General features: G+C 44.1%; 2 protein-coding genes across 18 annotated transcripts in view; one reads left to right on the top strand and one right to left on the bottom strand.

Moving 5' to 3' along the window:
- The window catches only part of ZCCHC17 (zinc finger CCHC-type containing 17), a 1,254,002-nt gene that overhangs the window by 52,595 nt on the left and 1,178,777 nt on the right, over nt 1-22,630 (bottom strand). For 11 of the 17 annotated variants that reach the window (XM_050796123.1, XM_050796213.1, XM_050796133.1 and 8 more), the window contains exons 2-3: nt 15,494-15,546; nt 3,988-4,108 (exon numbers count right to left, since the gene is read on the bottom strand). In XM_050796123.1, the coding sequence (XP_050652080.1) occupies nt 3,988-4,053 (66 nt within the window). In that variant the 5' untranslated portion in view covers nt 4,054-4,108; nt 15,494-15,546. Of the gene's footprint in view, nt 1-3,987; nt 4,109-6,441; nt 6,563-14,807; nt 14,820-14,974; nt 15,069-15,354; nt 15,636-22,630 lie in introns of those variants that run through there. The other 6 variants (XM_050796104.1, XM_050796225.1, XM_050796219.1 and 3 more) reach the window with 5 other exon arrangements.
- The window catches only part of SNRNP40 (small nuclear ribonucleoprotein U5 subunit 40), a 202,650-nt gene that overhangs the window by 147,743 nt on the left and 32,277 nt on the right, over nt 1-22,630 (top strand). The window contains exons 2-4 of the mRNA XM_050795794.1: nt 15,773-15,958; nt 19,207-19,336; nt 20,842-20,935. Of these exons, the coding sequence (XP_050651751.1) occupies nt 15,818-15,958; nt 19,207-19,336; nt 20,842-20,935 (365 nt within the window). The 5' untranslated portion in view covers nt 15,773-15,817. The remainder of the gene's footprint in view (nt 1-15,772; nt 15,959-19,206; nt 19,337-20,841; nt 20,936-22,630) is intronic.

Raw genomic sequence — 22,630 nt, 5'->3', positions numbered from 1 at the left:
TTACAAGTTGGGATCAACTTAACAGAAGTCAAGAGCCACAATTATCTATAACTGAGTGACAGTTACAAAGTCTATCCTCCAAGACCTCACATTATTAGGAGGTAAAACTTCTGTCAACCATACAAAACAAGTATGAATGCAAAGTATGAATATCAAGCACAAATGATACCATTAAAATACTACCGGCTCAGGCCAGTTGTGATGGCTTACGCCTGATCCCAGCACTTTGGGAGGCTGAGGCGGGCAGATCGCTTGAGCTCAGGAGTTCAAGACCAGCCTGGACAACATAGTGAGACCTTGTCTCTACAGAAAAATTAGCCAGGTGTGGTGGTGTGTACCTGTAGTCCCAGCTACCTCGGGGGCTGAGTGGGAGGATCACTTAAAACCCAGGAGGGGGAGGTTGCAGTGAGCCAAATCACACCACTGCAGTCCAGTCTGGGCAACAAAGTGAGACCTTGTCTTAAAAAAAAAAAAAAAAAAAAAAAAGAGGCCCAATGGCTCACATCTGTAATCTCAGCACTTTGGGAGGCCGAGGCGGGTGGATCACCTGAGCTCAGGAGACTAGCCTGGCAAACATGGGGAAACCCTATCTCTAATAAAAGTACAAAATTTAGCTGGGTGTGGTGGCGGGCGCCTGTAATCCCAGCTACTTAGGAGGCTGAGGCAGGAGAACTGCTTGAACCCGGGAGGCAGAGGCTGCAGTGAGCAGTTGCAGTGAGCCAAGATCGCACCATTGCACTTCAACCTGGGCAACAAGAGCAAAACTCCCTCTCAAAAAAAAAAAACTACATGCTCTTACAAGACACTGAAAACAATTTTTTGGCTTTACTTTCACTTCAAGAGGAGGGAGCCAACATTAATTAATTCCTACTATGTCTCAGGCATTGTATTTTTATAGATGATAGCTTATTTAACCATCACAGTAATTCTATGGAAGAGAATTACTGTGAATAAATGGAATCTCCATTTAACAAACAAGAAAACTGAGGCTCAAAGACATTAAGTGACACCTTAAAGGCTCACATAGTAAGCAAAAGAGCTGGGACTAGAATCCTGATTTTGTCTGGTTTCAAAGCCTCTGCTCTTGAAACAAATATAATGCCTTCTCTACCAAAGGTTGATAATTCATTCAGTCATCAAAGATGTATCAAACACTTAGTATTTTCTACCCATCCACCTAAGATTGAGATATACAACAAAACAGACAGAACTCTGCCCTCATGGAGCTTAGCGTCTTGTGAGGAAGATAGACATTAAACAAGTATATAATTAAATACAGTGTGAACCTATTTATTTACGATGGGTAAAAAAATTTCTGAGGAGACAATATTAGGGCTGAGACCTAAAGGATGAATACAAGATGATGGAAAAGTGGGTAGTTAAAAGGAAGAATGTCTTAGTCTGTTTGTGCTGCTATAACAAAATACCATAGAAATTTATTTCTCACAGTTCTGGAGGCTGGGAAGTTCAAGATCAAGGTGCCAGCAGATTCTGTGTTTGATAAGGGCTCACTGTCTGCTTCCAAGATGGCACCTTATCCCTGTGTCCTTTGGAGGTGATAAATGTTGTGTCTTCCCACAGTAGAAGGAATGGAGGGGCCAGGCAGCTCTCTGTAGCCTCTTCTATAAGGGCATTAATCACATTTACAAGCGCAGAGCCTTCATGACTTAACCACTTCCCAAGTGATTAATACTTCTTAATACCACCTCTTAATACCCTCACGCTGGGGACTAAAGTTCAATATGAACTTTGCTATTTCTCCAATATTCACTTTGAAGCCTAATCCCCAAATTCAATGGTATCAAGAGGTGGGGCCTTTAGGCTCTGCCCTCATGAATGGATGAATGCCTCATAAAAGGGCTCAAAAGGGTGAGTTCACTCCTTCTGTCCCTTCCGTCATGTGAGGACGCAGCATTTCTTCCCTCCAGAGGATACAGCGAAAGATGCCATTTTGGAAACAGAGAGTAGTCTTCATTAGACACCAAATCTGCTGAGAACTTGATCTTAGATTTCCCAGCCTCCAGAACCGTGAGAAATAAATTTCTGTTCTTTATAAATTACCCGATCTCAGGTATTTTGTTATAGCAGCACAGACTAAAAAAAAAAAAAAAAGAAAAAAAACAGCATGTGCAAAAATCCTAAAGAGACAGCAAGAATTCAGACTGTTCAAAGCTATTAAGGAGGCCAGTGTGTCTTGACTATGAGCAGGGTAGCACAAACAACATTGTGAGAGCATGCAGTGGTAAGCTGTGGAAGGTCCATGTCTGTATTCAATTGTAATGAGAAGCTTCTGAAGGGCTGTGAGAAAGCAAAATGTCCAACCTACTTTAAAAATCTTATTCTAGGCCAAGCACAGTGGCTCATGCGTGTAACCCCAGGACTTTGGGAGGCTGAAGTGGGAGTATCACTTAAGCCCAGGAGTTTGAGACCAGCCTGGGCAACATAGTGAGACCCCATCTCAATTTTTTCTTTTTTGAGACAGAGTCTCACTGTGTCGCCCAGGCTGGAGTGCAGGGGCGCAATCTCGGCTCACAGCAAGCTCCGCCTCCCGGGTTCACGCCATTCTCCTGCCTCAGCCTCCCGAGTAGCTGGGACTACAGGCGCCCACCACCTCGCCCGGCTAATTTTTTTGTATATTTAGTAGAGACGGGGTTTCACCATGTTAGCCAGGATGGTCTCAATCTCCTGACCTCGTGATCCGCCCACCTCGGCCTCCCAAAGTGCTGGGATTACAGGCGTGAGCCACCGTGCCCCATCTCAATTTTTTAAAAAGAATTAAAAAAAAAAAAAAAAATCTTATGCTAGCTGCAATGTGAAGAACAGATTGGAGAGGAGCTACAATGAAGCAGGGATCCTAGTAAAGATGAGGCAAAAGACGGAGAGTTTTAACTAATAGGGTGCCAAGGGGATAAAGAAGTACACAGACCACAGATATAATTAGGACTTGCAAACAGACTAGAGTGGGAGGGAAAATCAAAATCAAATCAAGAAGAGAACTCAAGGATGATGGCCATATGTGTAGTCTGGGAACCTGCAGGATAGTGGTTCTATTTGTTGAAGTGAAAACGTCTAGAAGAGAAACAATTTGTTGAGTGTCTTGGTATGTTCTGTGTTACTTTAACAGAATACCAGAGACTTAATAATTTATAAAGAACTGAAATTTATTTGGCTCATAGTTCTGAAGGTTGGAAAGTCCAAGAGCAAGGTGCCAGCATCTGGCAAGAATCTTCTTGTTGTGTCATCCTATGGTGGAAGGTAAGAGGGTAAGGAGAGAAAGAAATCCCAGCACTTTGGGAGGCCGAGAAGGGTGGATCACGAGGTCAGGAGATTGAGACCATCCTGGCCAACACGGTGAAACCCCGTCTCTACTAAAAAATACAAAAAACTAGCCGGGCAAGGTGGCGGGCGCCTGTAGTCCCAGCTACTCGGGAGGCTGAGGCAGGAGAATGGCGTGAACCCGGGAGGCAGAGCTTGCAGTGAGCTGACATCCGGCCACTGCACTCCAGCCTGGGCGACAGAGCGAGACTCCATCTCAAAAAAAAAAAAAAAAAAAAAAAAAAAGGAGAGAAAGAGATCAAACTCACAGCCTCACGTCTTTCAATAATTGGCATTAATCCATTCAGGAGGTGGAGCCCTCATGACCTAAATACCTCCTACTAGGCCCTACCTCCCAAAGTTGATGCACTGGAGATTAAGTTTCCAAAACATGCTTTTTAGGGTACACATCCAAACCACAGCAGTGAAAAAATAAATTAATTTTAAAACATAAATTAGACATGCTGGTATTCCACTGACGATGTCAACTACACACTTAAATATCTGGAGCTTAGAGAAGGCACATGTGATTGCCACATGTTCCATTGGCCCTTCCCATTTAAGCTGTAATACTCGAGACAGACTTAAGTGGACAGGAACATCAAACCCAGTTGTCACCCTCAATCTATTCTTAACATAAATGGTGAGTTTTCAAAGCACAAAAGAATATACCTCTCCTTGGAAAATAGTGTAGAGAGCAGGCAAGTTTTCCATGGTCTCAGGCCTTCCCGAATTCATCCTTAATATTCTATGGCTCCTCCATTTCTCTTCTATTAAAGCTAACACAAGTGTCCTGTCATAAAGAAATTAGACACCAATTAGATATCTGCGTTAAAGAAATGAATATGCACATAATCCACAGCTATTCTCTACAGAATAATACCACTAGGTTTAATACCATACACTTTTATCCAAATCTCTTTTGTTTATTCTAATTGTGGGGAATTTTGGAAACCTTGATCCTATTTCTTAACAATTTATTACTTACCCAAGGCTATTAGGCTACTAATTTTGCTGTGTTTGTTTTTTTAAATTGCTATTTTTGCTATTTTTTTGCCAGGGGAAGAATTTTGGGGGAGGGTGGGAAAAGAAGGTAAGTATGTTTGACCAGATCTCAAAAAAATGGAATAACAGAAATAAAAACATTAATGGAGCACTTACTATGTCCAGGCACTGTGCTAAGCACTAGACATGCAATCTCATTTAATTCTCAAAACTCAGGCTGGGTATGGTGGCTCACACCTGTAATCCCAGCACTGTGGGAGCTGAGGTGGGAGGATCCCCTGAGGTCAGCAGTTCCAGACCAGCCTGGCCAACATGGCGAAATCCCATCTCTACTAAAAATACAAAAATTAGCCAGGCATGGTGGTGGGTGCCTGTAGTCCCAGTTACTTGGGAGGCTGAGGCAGGAGAATCACTTAAACTGGGGAGGCGGAAGCTGCAGTGAGCTGAGATCACGCCACGGCACTCCAGCCTGGGGAATAGAGTGAACTCCATCTCAAAAACAAAACAAAACAAAACAAAACAAAAAGATTCTCAAAACTCTTAAAATGTAGGTTATATTACTATTATATTATACAGATGAGAGAACAAAGGCTCCAAAAGTCAAATTACTAAGCATGTCAAAAAGCCAGGAAATGGGGAGTCAAACTGGCTGACACCAGAGTCCACTCTCTTAACTACTATGCTAGGTGTTAAATCTGAAATGACTTCAAAGAGAAAAGGTCTTAAATTTTTTTCTTGATAAAATTGAAACACACATACACACTGTAAAACTTCAGATAATAAAAAAAATTCAGCTAATACATTAATAATAAAGAAAATGAAAGAAAATTAAATCATCTGTAATTCAATTTGATTTATATTCTTAGTTTTTTTTAATATGTAGAAGTGGTTTTTTAATGGAATCATGAAATCATTAACATTTTCTTATGGCAATTCATATACATCCACAACTTTTTGTTAACACCTACCTAATAATCCATTGTTGGATGTACCAAATTTATTTAACTATATCTAAATTATGTGAAAATGCAGATCGCAGTTCAGTCTGAGGTGTTACCTGAGATAATGCATTTTCAACCAGCTACTAGGTGATGCTGATGCTGCCTAAGTAGCAAAACTTACAGCTTTGGATACTTACCTTAGAGATAATCTTGCTCAGTCTCCTGATTTTAAACAGAGAGGAAACCAGCAATCTAGCAGCTCTTAAACATGCCTCTTTACTCTGTTGGATAAATCACTGCCAAGATAAATCTAATGGTACTATCCTAAGTTCTCTTTCCTCCCAATTACACTTGACACCAGTAAAACCTGAAATTATTTTTCTTGTGTTTTCACAGGTAAATACTTTCTTCTCTCCTCAACCCTCACTGCTTCCTTTCACTTTCAGAGGATGACTTGATGTGCTGCTTTTGGTAAGTATTCCTGATTGACAATGACCATCCATTAAGTAGACAGCTTCACTTGAAACAGAAATGAAAGAAAATCCTGTCAGGACATCCAAACCCTCGTTCTAGTATTATTCCATAGCTCAGGAACACCCTTGTCCTCAAGTTCCATAAGACAATCTTATATCCTTATAATAAACTTGCCCTTTTCTGCTTAGGTCAGCCAAAGTGTCTTTTTATTACTTTACTAAAGTACACAGAGATAATACAGGCAGATTCATCAATTCTTGAGAAATAGCTCATGAACAGGTTAATTCCAAGTTTTACATTCTGGTTAAATCCTGCCTCTTCCATTTCATAGCAATACAATCTCATCTCTAGCCTGTCCCTTCCCTCTGTCCAGTATCCCTTATCTCACACGCTAGGAGTTATTAATCTATCAGGTTCTATTAGGAGATGTTTATTATCCCTCCAATACTTGAAACATACAGAATCCACAGGGGCACCAGCAGCTGAAACATCTAAATTAACTTCAAACATCTTAATCTATCATCTGTTCCTCTGCACACAAAGGTCATAGGCCAGATGCAGTGGCTCACGCCTGTAATCCCAGCACTTTGGGAGGCCAAGGCAAGTGGATCATCTGAGGTCAGGAGTTCGAGACCAGCCTAGCCAACATGGTGAAACCCCATCTCTACTAAAACACAAAAAATGAGCCAGGTATGGTGGTGCACACCTGTGGTCCCAGCTACTTGGGAGGCTGAGGCAGGGGAATTGCTTGAACCTGGGTGGCAGACGTTGCAGTGAGCCGAGATTGCGCCACTGCACTCCAGCCTGGTGACACAGTGACACTCCATCTCAAAAAAATAAATAAATAAATAAAAATTAGCCAGGCATGATGGCGGGCACCTGTAATCCCAGCTACGCTGGAGGCTGAGGCAGGAGAATCGCTTGAACCGGGGAGGCGGACGCTGCAGTGAGCCAAGATTGGGCCACTGCACTCCAGCCTAGGCAACAGAGCAAGATTCCGTCTCAAAAAAAAAAAAAGAAAAAAAAAGGTCAAAAGCAGAAATGAATTTACATTGTTGCTTACAGACTTCTGCTGTGATCAGTATATAAAAAGCGAGACGGGCGGATCACAAGGTCAGGAGATCGAGACCATCCTGGCTAACACGGTTAAACCCCCGTGTTTCACATAAAAAACTAGCCGGGCGAGGTGGCGGGCGCCTGTAGTCCCAGCTACTCAGGAGGCTGAGGCAGGAGAATGGCGTGAACCTGGGAGGCGGAGCTTGCAGTGAGCTGAGATCGTGCCACTGCACTCCAGCCTGGGCGACAGAGGGAGACTCCGTCTCAAAAAAAAAAAAAAAAAAAAAAAAGCTAGGTTTAGTGCTCCCAGATTTGCACCTCCTGCAGAACAGTGGCCTAAGAAACCCTGTGCAATTCTTCAAGAAGGAAACTGGGGCCAGGTGCAGTGGCTCAGGAGTGTAATCCCAGCACTTTGGGAGGCTAAGGCAGGAGGATCACTTGAGGCCAGGAGTTCAAGACCAGCCTGGACAACATGGCGAGATTTTATCTCCACTTTAAAAAAGAAAAAATCAGCCAGGCATGGTGGCTCATGCCTGTAATCCCAGTACTTTGGGAGGCCAAGGTGGGTGGATCACAAGGTCAAGAGATCGAGACCATCCATGGTGAAACTCCGTCTCTACTAAAAATACAAAAATTAGCTGGGTGTAGTAGCACGCGCCTGTAGTCTCAGGTACTTGGGAAGCTGAGGCAGGAGAATTGCTTGAACCCAGGAGGCAGCGACTGCAATGAGCCAAGATCGTGCCACTACAGTCCGGCCTGGCGACAAAGCGAGACTCTGTCTCCAAAAAGAAAAAAAAGAAAAAAATCAGCCAGGTGTGGTGACATCAGCCTAAAATCCCAGCTACTTTGGAAGCTGAAGCAAGAGGATCACTTGAGCCAAGGAGATCAAGGCTGCAGTGAGGTACGATTACGCCAATGCAATCCAGCCTGGGCGACACAGTGAGACCTTATCTCAAAAAAACTGGCATGCATTTTTGAGTGAAAGCCTGAAATACAACAGTACAGTACTCCCCCCATCCACAGCTGTACTTTCCACAGTTGCCGTTACTCACAGTCTACCACGGTCCAAAAACACCAAATGAAAAATTCCAGAAATAAACAATTCATAAGTTTAATACTATTATGTTGTTCTTATTAGTGTGATGAAATCTTGTGCCATCCCACTCTGTTCCATCTGGGATTTGAATCATCCCCTTTGTCCAGCGTATCCATGCTGCATACACTAGTCACTTAGTGTATATTAAGTGTCCATTAGTCACATAGTAGCCATCTTGGTTATCAGACTGTTGAAGTATCTCTGCTTGTGTTCAAATAATCCTTTCTTTACTTAATAATGGCCACAAAGCAGAGTAGTAATGCTGGCAATTTCGGTATGCCAAAGAGAAGCTGTAAAGTGATTCCTTTAAGTGAAAAAGTGAAAGTTCTCAAGGAGAAAAAAATTGTATGCTAAGGTTGCTAAGATCTATAGTAACAATGAATCCTCAATGTCTGAAATTGTGAGGAAGAAAAAAACATTCATGTTAGTTTTGCTGTTACACCTTAAACTGCTAAAGTTACAGCCACAGTGTATGATAAATGCTTAGTTAAGATGGAGAGGCATTAAATTTGTGGGTAGAAAATACAAACAGAAACGTCTTCCAATTGATAGCAACTGGGTTCAGCAGTGGCCACAATTTCAGGGATCCAATGAGGGTCTTAGAATGTATCCCCCATGAACAAGGGGGTATAACTATAACAGGTGTACAATTTCAGGAAAGTAAATGGTTGTCATTTTTTAAACATGGAATATAAAACTTTTTTTCAAATTCTGTAGAAACCTAGGGTTCTACCGTGGTTACCCAGAGGCTCCTTAGTTAATCCAAATTTATTCTAAAAAAGTCAACTTCCAGGCTAGGCACAGTAACTCACGCCTGTAATCCCAGCACTTTCGAAGGCCAAGGTGGAAGGAATGCTTGAGCCCAGAAGTTCGAGGCCAGCCTGGTCAACATAGCTACACCCCATCTACACAAATATTTTTTTTAAAAAAAAATTATGGCTGGGCATGGTGGCTCACGCCTGTATTCCAGCACTTTGGAAGGCCAAGGTGGGTGGATCACTTGAGGTCATGAGTTCAAGACCAGCCTGGACAACACGGTGAAACCCTATCTCTACTAAAAATACAAAAAATAAAATAAATTAGCTCAGCGTAGTGGCACATGCCTATAGTCCCAGATACTCAGGAGGCTGAGGCAGGAGGATCACTTGAGCCCAAGAGATGGAGGGCGCACTGAGCAGTGATCATACCACTGTACTCTAGCCTAGACGACAAAATGAAACCCTGTCTCAAAAAGATTAAAAAAAAAAAAAAAGTCAACTCTGAGGTATCTAGGTCACCACAAGGTCCGAGACCAATGAGGCTGGCTCTAAGTCAACCAACCAGAGGTGAGCCTCCATACCAAAGGCTGGGGGAGTAGAACCCCTAAAGAAACTAGAGCTGGGGGAAGTCCCACTCAGAGCAGTTGGGTAGAAGCTTCTCCTCAGTAATTAGGCAAAGGCCAATTATTACTGAATCACAGTTAATATCCCAGCCTTTTGGTGGGCGACAGTGAAAGGGGGAGTGAGTGAGAATTACTGGAAGGGTGCCTGCTGTAACAATGTATTCTGCTTTGATCCAGTTTACACATTAAAATGCTGTGGAAGATTTCACTTGGAAAAAAAAAGAGTTCTGCTACTTTTTTTAAAGAGTATACAGCCGGGCATGGTGGATCATGCCTGTAATCCTAGCACTTTGGGAGGCCAAGGCAGGTGGATCACAAGGTCAGGAGATCGAGACCATCCTGACTAACATAGTGAAACCCCATCTCTACTAAAAATACAAAAAATTAGCTGGGCGTTGTGACAGGCGCCTGTAATCCCAGCTACTCGGGAGGCTGAGGCAGGAGAATGGCATGAACCCAGGAGGCGGAGCTTGCAGTGAGCCGAGATGGCACCACTGCACTCCAGCCTGGGCGAAAGAGCGAGACTCTGTCTCAAAAAAAAAAAAAAAAGAGTATATAACATTAAGTCAGGCATGGTGGCTCACACCTGTTAATACCAGTACTTTGGGAGGCCAAGGCAGGTAGATCACTAGAGCCCAGGAGTTCAAGAACAGCCTGGGCAACATGATGAAACCCCATCTGTATTAAAAAATACAAAAATTAGCCGGGCATTGTGGTGGGCACCTGTAATCCCAGCCACTCGGGAGGCTGAGGCAGGAGAACCGCTTGAACATGGGAGGTGGAGGTTGCAGTGAGTCGAAATTATAAATTATAAATTTCCTTTATAATTACCCAGTCTCAGGGAGTTCTTTAGAGCAGTGTGAAAATGGGCTAATACACGGTCTAAATCTAAATTTTGTAGAATATAGCTCTAACACTAACTAGGTCCCAACATTAGAGGAATCAATGTGGATATCATTCATGGAAGAGGCTAGGATGAGCAAGGTCCGGATCCATTCATTCAAACATGAAACTAAGGACCATTTCTTATTTGATTTTGTGTTCCTGATATACTACAAGTACTCAGTTTTTCTAAATGAGTAAAATGAGCCTTACTATATGCCAAGCACAGGTAGAGAAAGAGGGGGGAACACTTTATGGTCTAAAGGATATAGAAGGAGAAGGAGCTAGGTCCCATTTAATATGTTGGACAGATCAACAGATGGAACACTTTCTTTTTTATTTTTTTAAGACACAGTCTTGCTCTGTTGCCCAGTCTGGAGTGCAGTGGTGCAATCTTGACTCACTGCAACCTCCACCTCCCGGGTTCAAGTGATTCTCTCACCTCTGCCTCCTGAGTAGCAGGGACTACAGGCATGTACCACCATGCCCGGCTAATCTGTGTACTTTTAGTAGAGACGGGGTTTCACCATGTTGGCCAGGCTGGTCTCAAACTCCTGACCTCAAGTGATCCGCTAGCCTCAGCCTCCCAAAGTGTTAGGATTACAGGTGTGAGCCACCGCGCCCGACCGGGACACTTCCAAATGTCAAACTGGTGGTCCAAGTTTTCTCCCTCCCACCAAACTCTAGAGTGACCATGTAAGATAGATGCTTCTTCCTTTCAAATTCCAGTTATGGACCTGTTGAGAAAATAGCCAAAAGCAGGAAAGAGGAATAGTAAAATGCTAGGAAATACACAAAAGATGAACTCAGAAAATGTAAAAGCTTAAAGGAATTATGGAAATAATTAAATCTACTACTCTTATGCAACTGAAAATGAAGCCAAGTGATGTGACAAAGGCTGCTCACAGTTAGCAACATTGGTACAAGACCCCAGGATCAGCACTTATTCTACCACCCAACACTACTCTTTCAGTCAATTATTCCTAAGATCTCTTCAAAGCCTTATAATAGCTAATATTTGAGTGTGTCATATCTGCCATGTATTAATCTAAGAGCTTTACTTCTCTTAATTTTCTTTTTAAAATTTTATCTTCATGACATTCAATAATTCTCTTCTTGACTATCCCATAAAACAGGCAATTATCATTGCCATTTTAAAAATGAGGACACAAGAGAAGCTAAGTAAACTTGTTCAAGATTGCAAAATATGAATGATGGAGATGGGATTCAAATCATTTTTAGGGACATTTTTTTCCTCCCTTTGCAGAATGTGGAATTCTTGTAAGCATGCCCTTGTCTTGCACATCATATCCTTCCTCCCCAAATCTCCAGTGCCTAGCACAGTGTAAGATATGGAAATTGTCTACTGAAATAGTGAAGTATTTAATTTTACCCCATTTAAATTGTTAATTGATCAATTCAGTATGCTATTGATTGTTGTTTATATATAAGATACTTTATAAACGTGCTTTCAATCCTTAAAACTCCTCTACAAAGCAAGTAATTCTACTTTATAGGAATGAAATAACTTGTCCAAAACCACATAGCAAGAAAGAGACAAATCTTAGGCCATTCCAAGAGCCACACACACCTGCCACTAAACCACCCTCTTATTCTTTTTTTTTTTTTTTTGAGATGGAGTTTCACTCTTGTCACCCAGGCTGGAGTGCAATGGTGCGATCTTAGCTCACTGCAACCTCCTCCCAGGTTCAAGCAATTCTCCTGCTTCAGCCTCCCAAGTAGCTGGGATTATAGGCACACACCACCATGCTCAGCTAATTTTTGTATTTTTAGTAGAAACAGGGTTTCACCATGTTGGTCAGGATGTCTTAAACTTCTGACCTCAGGTGATCCACCTGCCTCGGCCTCCCAAAGTGCTGGGATTACAGGAGTGAGCCACCGCACCCGGCCTAAACCACCCTTTTCAACACCGTCCCTGTTCTCAAAGACCTCTTAGTCTGATAGGGATAATGGTGACCAATTATACTGCAATGTGATAAGTGCTAAAGCAGAAGCTCGGCGGCCAGGCATGGCGGCTTATGCCTATAATCGTAGCACTATTGGGAGACCAAGGCGGCAAGATCGCTTGAGGCCAGGAGTTTGAGACTGGCCTGGACAACATGGCAAGACCTTATCTCTACAAAAAATACAACAATTAGCCAGGCATGGTGGTGCATACCTGTAGTCCCACCTACTGGAGAGTCTGAGGTGGGAGGATCACTGGAGCCTGGGAGGTCAAGGCTACAGTGAGCCATAATCACGCCACTGTAATCAGCCTGGACAACAGAGTGAGACCCTGTCTCAAAACAAACAAACAAAAGTAGTAGCTAGGAAGAAAAAGAGGGTCTGGGGGAAATAGGGAAGTTAAACAGATAACTGAGTAAGCCTTTTAGGATAAACAGAAATCCTCTAGCAGAGAATACTGTTCTTTGACCTCATTAGAACCTGATTTATTGGCCTCTATTTTCTTCCAATCTATCAGCCCTCCCCTTTTTCTTCAGTTTTCTTCCAAACCAGCTTAGATTCCATAGCCCATCATTTCAACAACACCCTAAACTCCCTTTAACTCTGTCTTTATAGTTAACTGTCTGGCAGTACCTCTAACCTGGTCAGGGACAGTTGCAGACAACAGAACCCATTTAAGCAGAAAGGGATGTACTGCAATAACAGACTTTGGCAGAACTTCCAGGAACAACACCTAACCCACAAAATAACACCACCTTTGCCACAATCCAAGAAAGTTATGGCTATTACTGCAGCAAGTCACCAAACCAGGGAGCTGTTGACTGGAGAACTTACTGCCATGACTGGCAGCAAAACTGGATGACTCATACCCTCCTTCTCTCCACATTTAACTCGGTTCCAAATTCAATTTTCACCTTAGATGCAAAGGAGTCTAGAAAATGGTTTTTAGTTTTCCAGATTTTTCAGTAAGAGAAGACATATTAGAGGTTAGAATGTGTCTTGAGCAAGCAATGTCCTTGCCATACCCAGACAGGTTTTCTCCATGTATGCACTAAACCACTGAATATGCTGGAAAAAAGTTTTTAATTTTTTTTCCTTGCATCCTACTATTTCTCTAGTAACCTCATTCTCCCACACTCCACAATGACTTTCAAATCTTCTACAATATTCTCAAATTTCTCACAATTGTATCCTCAATTGGATCCTGGATAATCCCTTATCTCCATCGGTTAGCGCATCCTCTCCTCCTCTTTACAATCATATCTATGAAACATACTGTGTAGGTTCACTACCTACATTTTCTTGTCCAAATCCTTGCCTCATATCTGGCTTTTTGCCCAATCACACCAACAAAATAACTCTTGCTAACGTTACCATGACCTCCACAATGATAAAAGCCAAAATATATTTTTCAATCTTCATGTTATTTAAATTCTAGAAGTTTCTATCACAAATCATTCTTTTGCTTCTGAAACATTCCTCCAGTCTTCCTTCCTTCCTTCTGTATCTCCTGTAGGTTGATCCACCTGTTCTTCACCATTAAATGTTGGAACTAGTCAAGGTTCTGACTTAGGTGACCTTATCCACACCTATGGCTCAATTCACATACATACAAATTATCCCCAATTTTATATTCCCAACACAAATCTCTCTTCTGAGCACAAAGCTGTGTTTCAAACTGCCTCCTGGATATCATGAATGACCCCACACAATCAATCAATCAGTCAAAACTGGTCTCAGCTGGGAGCAGTGGCTCAAGCCTGTAACCCCAGAATTTTGGGAGGCCGAGGCATGTGGATACTTGAGGCCAGGAGTTGGAGACCAGCCTGGCCAATACGGTGGAACCCCATCTCCAATAAAAATACAAAAATTGGCCAGGCATAGCGGTGGCGACTGTAATCCCAGCTACTGGGGAGGCTAAGGCAGGAGAATTGCTTGAACCTGGGAGGTGGAGGTTGCAGTGAGCCGAGATTGTGCCACCGCACTCCAGCCTGGGCGACAGAGCAAGAACCTGTCCCCCCCCCGCAAAAAAAAAAAAAAAAAAAAAAAAAAAAAAACACACACACAAAAACTGGTCTCTAGTCGTCTTCTAGTGTTCCCTATCCAGCTTGGGGGATTCCGTGATAGTGAGTGAATGGTACCACCATCTATCTATTCAACTACATAAGCCAGAAACCTATGAGTTACCTTTGATTCCTGTCTTCACTCACTAAAATCAACCCTTCACCAAGTTCCGCCCATTTTACCTCCTACATACCTCTAGAATCTGTCCAATTCTCTGCAGTTCCACCCACTTCTCAGTCCTCACTGACATCTCTGACCAGGATTACTGTATATCCTAAGTGGTCCACATGTATCGACTAGGGCTTCCCCAGCCCCAATCTGTTCACACCACTGAGCCTGAGAAATCAAGCCCCCTCCTCCACCACACCCCACCGGGGGAAGACGGCTCAATGGTATCCCATCCGTTTTAAAATAAAGCTACAAATTCCTGCAAGGTCTGACCGCTATCACGTACAGCTTCATCTTGTACCATACTCCCCTTCATTCTCTTTGTATCAGTCACACTGGCTCTTTGTGCTTTTAGTCATTTTTCCTCCCAAGTGCCTCAGGGCTCTGAACAAGTAGTTCTCTACGGAAGGTTCTGCCTTTACCTCTTCACTTAATTAATTACAATTCTTCCTGCAGCTACCAGAGCAGGCATCTTTTCCTCTGAAAAACCTTCCTGCTTATTTCAGGCACTCAGCATCAAACAGCACTAGGAGGCATTTCCATGTATTAGTGAGGTCATTGTTTAACGTTTTCCCCACCAGACTTAAACGCCCTGAGAGTAGGGACCGTGTCTGGTTCACGACGTACCCCCAACGCGCTGCTAAATAAATATCAGCTGGACGACTGACGCAATGACCACGTTCATGGGCATGAGTCTCAAATTTCTCAACAAGACTGCGCTCTGGAGAAGGAGTCGGACATTTCCTTCATCATTGTCTCTCTCAGGGGGGCAGAGACTAGGCCCTAATCAAAAACTGCAAAATCAGTGGCAGAAACAAGTCAGCCTCCTCGGCCAAACGGGGCGCCGGAGGAAGTTGGGACACAGGCCTTTCTCCCTGGGAATGCCCGGCACAGGACTGGCCACGACGGGCGCTCTTGAAGAAGGGAGCCGCAGGGACTGGGTCTTGCCGCCAGAGACCCCCAAGGCTCCGCTCCCGCCCGGAAAGGGAGCCCATGCTACTACTTACCACAGCTGGGGACTCGGGGCCCCGCCTCCCACCCCTTGCTATCGGCACCCTCAGCTGAGAAGGGCAGCTTCAGACTGCACAACCGAGGCGTCGCCTTCAGACTCAGGCTGCCACCCACCCAGCTCTTCCTCATACGTACTAGGCGTCAGCTCCAGGCCCCCGAGTCCCGGCGCTGAACTAAACGCCGAGCCCAGTCAGCCAGCGCGTTTCCACCCACAAGACCCAGCGCGCCTAGGGAGGTCGCCAGCTCCGTCCACCAATCCTGGAATCGCACTCTCATGACGTCAGAAAGATATGCCCAATAACAAGAGACTATCCGAGGGCGGTGCAAATGGGTATATTGAAAACCGATTGGTTCTTCCAAGCTGGAAGTTGTGGAGGAAGGACTAAGCTGGAACCAATTGCGTGGCGCCTGAGGGGGGCAGCGCGGTCAGTGGCGGCGCTGAAGAGACCGGTTGCCGCCATGATAGAACAACAGAAGCGTAAGGGCCCAGAGTTGCCGCTGGTTCCAGTCAAGCGGCAGCGGCATGAGTTGCTACTGGGAGCGGGGTCGGGCCCGGGAGCCGGGCAGCAGCAGGCGACGCCGGGAGCTTTGCTGCAAGCGGTAAGTGAAGAAGCAGGCGGCCTTTGGCCCTCAGCTCATCTTCCTCCCCTCAGAGCGCTGTATCTGGTGACCCGGCACCGACCCTTCCCGCATTGCGGGGGGCAGAACGAGAGTTTCTACCTAGAGTTAAAGCACACCAACATTGTAAAAGCGCCTCATAGCCTGCGGATGCTCAGTACTTGTTCGCCCGTTTGGCGCTGGTTTTCAGCCTCTCGACTGCCTTGTGAGGTAGCGTTAGAATTAGCGTTGAGAACCTTGGGCTCACAACCCGGACCCGGGCTTAAGCATCCTGACTCTAACATGGATCTAGCGTAGAACAGAAATTCCGAAGACTTTGTAGAATGAATGAATGAGGGAGGGAGGAAAAGAGGGAAATGATTGGTGTTGGCTCGTTTTGGGACTTTGGGCAAGTTGCTTTTCCCTTTATTTCTCTGCACTAGTATTATTAACAACTGAATAGCAGCTAACATTCATTGACTCTTGTACTAAGGTGTTTCGTATATGAAATTTCCATTGATCTTGGTAGCAGCCTGTTAGGAACGTTATTAACCCATTTTGCAGATGGAAAAGCAGACTTATCAAGCACGTGATAGAAACAGATGTTGAACTGAGAAACCATGCTCCTAACTATATTTTTTGTAAGATAGAAATAGTGATCACACTTCTAATGCCCTGTTTAGGCTCAAACGAGGAAATACGAGTGTCCTTTCATCTCCTCAATAAATCCTGCTGGCACCGTTCTCAAAATAGATCTAGAATTGCTACTTCTACCATTTCCATCACTGCCTCATGGCCTAAGCCGTTATTATCTCATCTGGCATTTTTGTAGTGGGACCCTAACTGGTCTTCCACTTTCTGCCTTTGTAGCAGCACCTGTTACCAAGCCAATAACCAAAGGAATCCTTCTAAACAACGGATCACATTACATTCTGCAGAAAACTTTCTGGTGGCTTTCTACTTCATCCAGAGTAAAAACCAAAATTCTTATAATTATTTGTCCTCTTTCCCTTTACCTCTCTGACCAATTTCTCATTGCTCACCCGGCTTCAGTTACACTCTCTTCCAAACCTCTGCCTCTGGACCTTTGCATTTGCTGTCCTCCCTATGGGATTGCTCTTCCCAAATGTTCACATGGTTTATTATTCAGCTCCTGCGAATATTTGCCCAAATGTAATTTTATCAGTGAGGGTTTTCCTGACCACCCTGTTTTACATTGCAGTACCACATAATGTGGAACCCACATTGCTTCTCTCTCTCTCTCTCTCTCTTTTTTCTTTTGAGATAGAATCTCTCTGTGTTGACCACTGGCTCGCTGCATCCTCCGCCACCAGGGATCAAGTAATCCTTCTGCCTCAGCCTCCTGAATAGCTGGGACCACAGACACATACCACCACACCTAATTGTATTGTATTTTTTTGTAGAGACAGGATTTCACTTCTGAGCTCAAGCAATCTGCACACCTTGGCCTCCCAAAGTGCTGAGATTACAGGCATGAGCCACCTTGCCCATCCCTTCTTTTTTTCTATAGCACATGACACCAAGTATATATTTTGCTTGTTTTCTCTCACCTTCTCTCCTCCCTTCCCCCTTTCCCACTGGAACAGCAAGCTCCATTGTTTATTTTGTTCATAGCTGTTTGCCCAGTGCCTAGCACATAACTTTTTATTTTTAAGATGGGATTTTGCTTTTGTCACCCAGGCTGGAGTGGAATGGCACGATCTCAGCGCACTACAACCTCCGCCTCCCGGGTTCAAGCGATTCTCCTGCCTCAGCCTCCCGAGTGGCTGGAATTACAGGTGCCCACCACCACGCCTGGCTAGTTTTTGTGTTTTTTTAAGTACAGATGAGGTTTCACCATGTTGGTCAGGCTGGTCTCAAACTCTTAACCTCAAGTGATCTGCCCACCTCAGCCTCCCCAAGTGCTGGGATTACAGGTGTGAGCCACCGTGCCCAGCCTGCACATAACATTTTTTAAAACTAAATGAATGTGGCGGGGCTTGGTGGCGGGCACCTGTAATCCCAGCCACTCAGGAGGCTGATGCAGGAGAATCGCCTGAACCCAGGAGGCGGAGTTTGCAATGAGATGAGATCATGCCATTGTACTCCAGCCTGGGCAACAGAGCAAGACTCCTTCCCAATAAATAAATAAGTAAGAATGTGCTGGAAAGTGCTGAAGAGATTTGGGGATTATGGGTAGTATACTTCTCCCATTTGACAAGTGAGCATATCAGCCCATGTTTAGATGAATTGCCCAAGTGTCATCTTAGTGTCCAAGACCATAATCAAAACTACTTCACCCGTGCTGAGGATCCCTTCGCTATGAAAAAAATAAGAAATAAAAATAGGCCATGCGCAGTGGCTCATGCCTGTAATCTCAGCACTCTGGGAGGCCAAGACAGGCAGATCACTTGAGGCTGGGAGTTTGAGACCAGCCTGGCCAACATGGTGAAACCCCATCTCTACTAAAAATGCAAAAACTAGCTGGGCATGGTTGTGCATGCCTGTAATCTTGGCTGCTCGGGAGGCTGAGGCACCAGATCCCTTGAACCCAGAAAGCAGAGGTTGCAGTGAGCCGAGATCACGCCACTGCATGCCAACCTGGGTGACAGAGCAAGACTGTGTCTCAAAACACACACAAAAAAAATAAAACAAAACTATTTCACCCAGTACTCCGTACCATGCAGGGTTGTTGGGAAAGTCAGTTCTGTCATTCATTAAATGAGCCAGGCCAAATGTGGTGGCTCATTCCTATAATCTTAGTGCTTTGGGAGGCCAAGGAGGGAGGCCAGGAGTTTGAGACCAGCCTGGGCAATGTAGCAAGACCTCATCTCCACAAAAACTAAAAAAATTAGCACATTATGCTAGTGCATGCCTGTAGTCCTAGATCCTCAGGAGGCTGAGGCAGGAGGATCACTTGAGCCAAGGAGTTTGAAGCTGCAGTGAACCATGATCACACCAATGCAGTCCAGCCTAGGTGACAGAATGAGACCCTATCTCCAAAAAAAAGTTCGTCATACAACAAGAGCCAAGAGAGTGAACAAGAGAGTCATTATAACAGGTAGATGATGGAAAGTTTCAGGGAGTATCAAGTTAGAGGCATTCATGTGAGAAGAGGTGCCATTCTCTGAGTCAGATGAAACCCACCTAATCATTGTTTTCCTGGTCTTTTCCTTCCACTCCCCACCCCCTAATTTTGTAGTCTCCTTTGCCTGTATGCAGTAGTTACCTTGTGCTTCTCTTTTGTTTAGGGACCTCCAAGGTGTTCCTCCCTTCAAGCCCCAATCATGCTGCTCTCTGGACATGAAGGGGAAGTATACTGCTGCAAGTTCCACCCCAACGGATCCACCTTAGCATCTGCAGGATTTGACCGACTGATATGTGAGGCATAGTTTTTGAATCTGGAATAATTGTTCCTGCCAGAGAGTGATATTTTTTTTTAAATCTTGGGTGCCACAGAAGGTATCACTCTATGTTGGCAACATAACAGGCCGCATGGCTAATATGCTAAAATTGGGGCGTGAACATGCTGAATGATCTTGGGTGTAGAACTTGGAGTCCATGGGGTAAATACAGAAGCCATTATTTTACTAGTTGGAAAGTGAGTTCTGGTTTGAGAATATCTTCCTCATAGAGGCAAATCTCCAGCTAATTTACCAAGACACTTAGCAATCTAGACATAACAGGTTAATGGCAGTAATGAAGAGAGAAATAACTTTTATTTTCCCAAAGGTATAAGGTCCTCTTAATTCACACCCAGAATCCTAGCTAGCATATGGGAAAGAAGGAATCCTAAAGTGGTAACTCCCTTAAATAATCTATGTACATCATTAGGATCTACGACCAGATTTCCGTTTTTGAGAAATAAGTAGAATTTCTTATACCCATTTAGAAAAAGTCATTTTATTTATATTCTAGCAAATGAAGCCAAAGGGCAAAAAAAAATTAGATGCTTCTGTTAGCTACTCTCTTGCCAGATTATGAGATGAAATGAGTTCTTTGGCTCTTTTTTTTTTTCTTTTTTTTTTGAGATGGAGTCTCGCTCTGTCGCCCAGACTGGAGTGCAGTGGCGCGATCTCGGCTCACTGCAAGCTCCGCCTCCCGGGTTCACGCCATTCTCCTGCCTCAGCCTCCGGAGTAGCTGGGACTACAGGCGCCCGCCACCACGCCCGGCTAATTTCTTTTTGTATTTTTAGTAGAGACAGGGTTTCACCGTGTTAGCCAGGATGGTCTCGATCTCCTGACCTCGTGATCCGCCCGCCTCGGCCTCCCAAAGTGCTGGGATTACAGGCTTGAGCCACCGCGCCCGGCCACTTTGGCTCTTTTCTGTTAACTCTTTGCCTCGGTGGCGAGTGGATGATACCCATCTTCACTGCCCATTTTGATTTGGATGTTCTGGCTCTGTGATCCTTAAGCTTACTGGTAGCCAAACGTCTGGATGGCTTAGGGATCTTTGCAGAACATATACGAATTATTGATATGCTTAATTTCATCAGACAAACTACATAGTTTTTTTTTGTTTGGTTGGTCGGTTGGTTTTTTAGAAACGGAGTCTCACTCTGTCACCCAGGTTGGAGTGTGGTGGTGCGATCTCAGCTCACTGCATCCTCCGTCTCCCAGGTTCAAGTGATTCTCCTGCCTCAGCATCCCGAGAGCTGGGATTATAGGCGTCTGCCACCACACCCGGCTAATTTTTGTATTTTTAGTAGAGACGGGGTTTCGCTGGTCTCGGACTCCTGACCTCAAGTGATCCACCCGCCTTGGCCTCCCAAAGTGCTGGGATTACAGGCGTAAGCCACCATGCCCAGCCTGAGATCTGTTGTTTTGATAAATTTATAAGTACCCTTTGCCTGGTAATGCTCACAGAACACCCGTCTCCCTAACAGTGTTGTGGAATGTCTATGGTGACTGTGATAACTATGCCACACTGAAAGGACACAGTGGAGCAGTGATGGAATTGCATTACAACACAGATGGCAGGTGAGTATTCTGCATAATGGAATGACAGCTTCTCATACTAATTCTTCTTGGTGTCCTTTCACCTTTCATCTTTTCTCAGGAGACCCTGCCATCAAAAAGTACTAATTTTGGGTAGCTACTTTAGTGTCTGATTTATCACTGTCACCCCAAGTGAGGTGTTTATTGTCTGTGTATGAGAATATAAAGATGTTATATCTGTCATTTCAACAACCCAGACAAATTTGTTTTCTCTTTTTAAGACATAAAGTGAATGTGATTTTTGTATGTAGGCTGGAGTGCAGTGACACAAACATAGCTCACTGCAGCCTCAACCTCCTGCTCGAGGGATCCTCCCACTTCAGCCTCCCAAATAGCTGGGGCCACAAGTCCATGCCTCCATGCCCAGATAATTTTTAAAATTCATTCTTGCTATATTACTCCTGAGCTCAAGCAGTCCACCTGCCTCAGTCTGCCAGAAATGCTGTGATTATAAGCATTAACCACCATGCCTGGTCTGAAATCAGCTATTTTTATTATAAAAATCATTTCTTTTGAGAAACCAAAAAAAGCAGAAAGATGAAAAAATAGTCTATATTTCTACCACTCCAAAGATAATCACTTAATTTTTTTTTTTTTTAATCTGAGACAGAATCTTGCTCTGTTGCCCAGGCTGGAGTGCAGTGGCACAATCTTGGCTCATTGCAAACTCCGTCTCCTGGGTTCACACCATTCTCCTGCATCAGCTTCCTGAGTAGCTGGGATTACAGGTGCCTGCCACCACAACTGGCTAATTTTTTTGTATTTTTAGTAGAGATGGGGTTTCACTGTGTTAGCCAGGATGATCTCGATCTCCTGACCTTGTCATCTGCCTGCCTCGGCCTCCCACAGTGCTGGGATTACAGGCATGAGCCACCACACCCAGCCAGAACTATGTGTGCAATCTTACTTGCTGCTTTTTTCTCTTAACATTGCTCAGCCAACATCTGATGTCATAAACATTATTTTAATGACTATATTATTTTATAATATATTATAGATAATATGGAAATCTGGCTATGCAAATTTAATTCCATTCTTAGATAGTCTGGTAAACATTCATTGTTTTACATTTCTGACCTCTAAAATCTTAGGGTGCTCCATAGCATTGTATACATTTTAAATAAAGCATTAGAAAGCTGGGCCCAGTGGCATGTGCTTATAATCCCAGCTATTTGGGATCCTAAGGCAGGAGGATTCCTGGAGCCCAAGAGTTCAAAACCAGCCTGGGCAACATAGTGAGACCTTGCCTCTACAAATGATTTTTAAAAATTAGCTGGGCATAGTGGCACCGACCTGTGGTCTCAGCTACTCAGGAGGCTGAATTGGGAGGATCACTTGAGCCCAGGAGGTCGAGGCTGCAGTGAGCCATGATTCCAGCCTGGGTGACAGAGCAAGATCTCATCTCAAAATAAAAAAAAAAAAGAAAGAAAGAAATTGTCCTCAGAGACAAAAGAAAAAGTTTGGTAAAGAGAGAAGATTGGAGTAACTCAGCTGTCGGGTCCAGAGTACCACAGTCTCTCTGATCTCTGCAGCACCAGGGAGTTATTAAACATTTCCAAGTGAGAGGGTGTCTTGTGTTTAAAATGTTACCTATCACAAAAGTGGAAAAGACAGAGCGAACTGCTACATTAGATGTATGTCATGGGGACTCAAAGAAGGGTCCCCCTTTTTTAAACT

This window comes from Macaca thibetana, chromosome 1, assembly GCF_024542745.1.
Source record: "Macaca thibetana thibetana isolate TM-01 chromosome 1, ASM2454274v1, whole genome shotgun sequence".
NCBI classification, from domain to species: Eukaryota; Metazoa; Chordata; class Mammalia; order Primates; family Cercopithecidae; genus Macaca; species Macaca thibetana.
The sequence above is the reverse complement of the archived record's forward strand: the minus strand, read 5'-3'. Positions and strand labels throughout refer to the sequence as shown.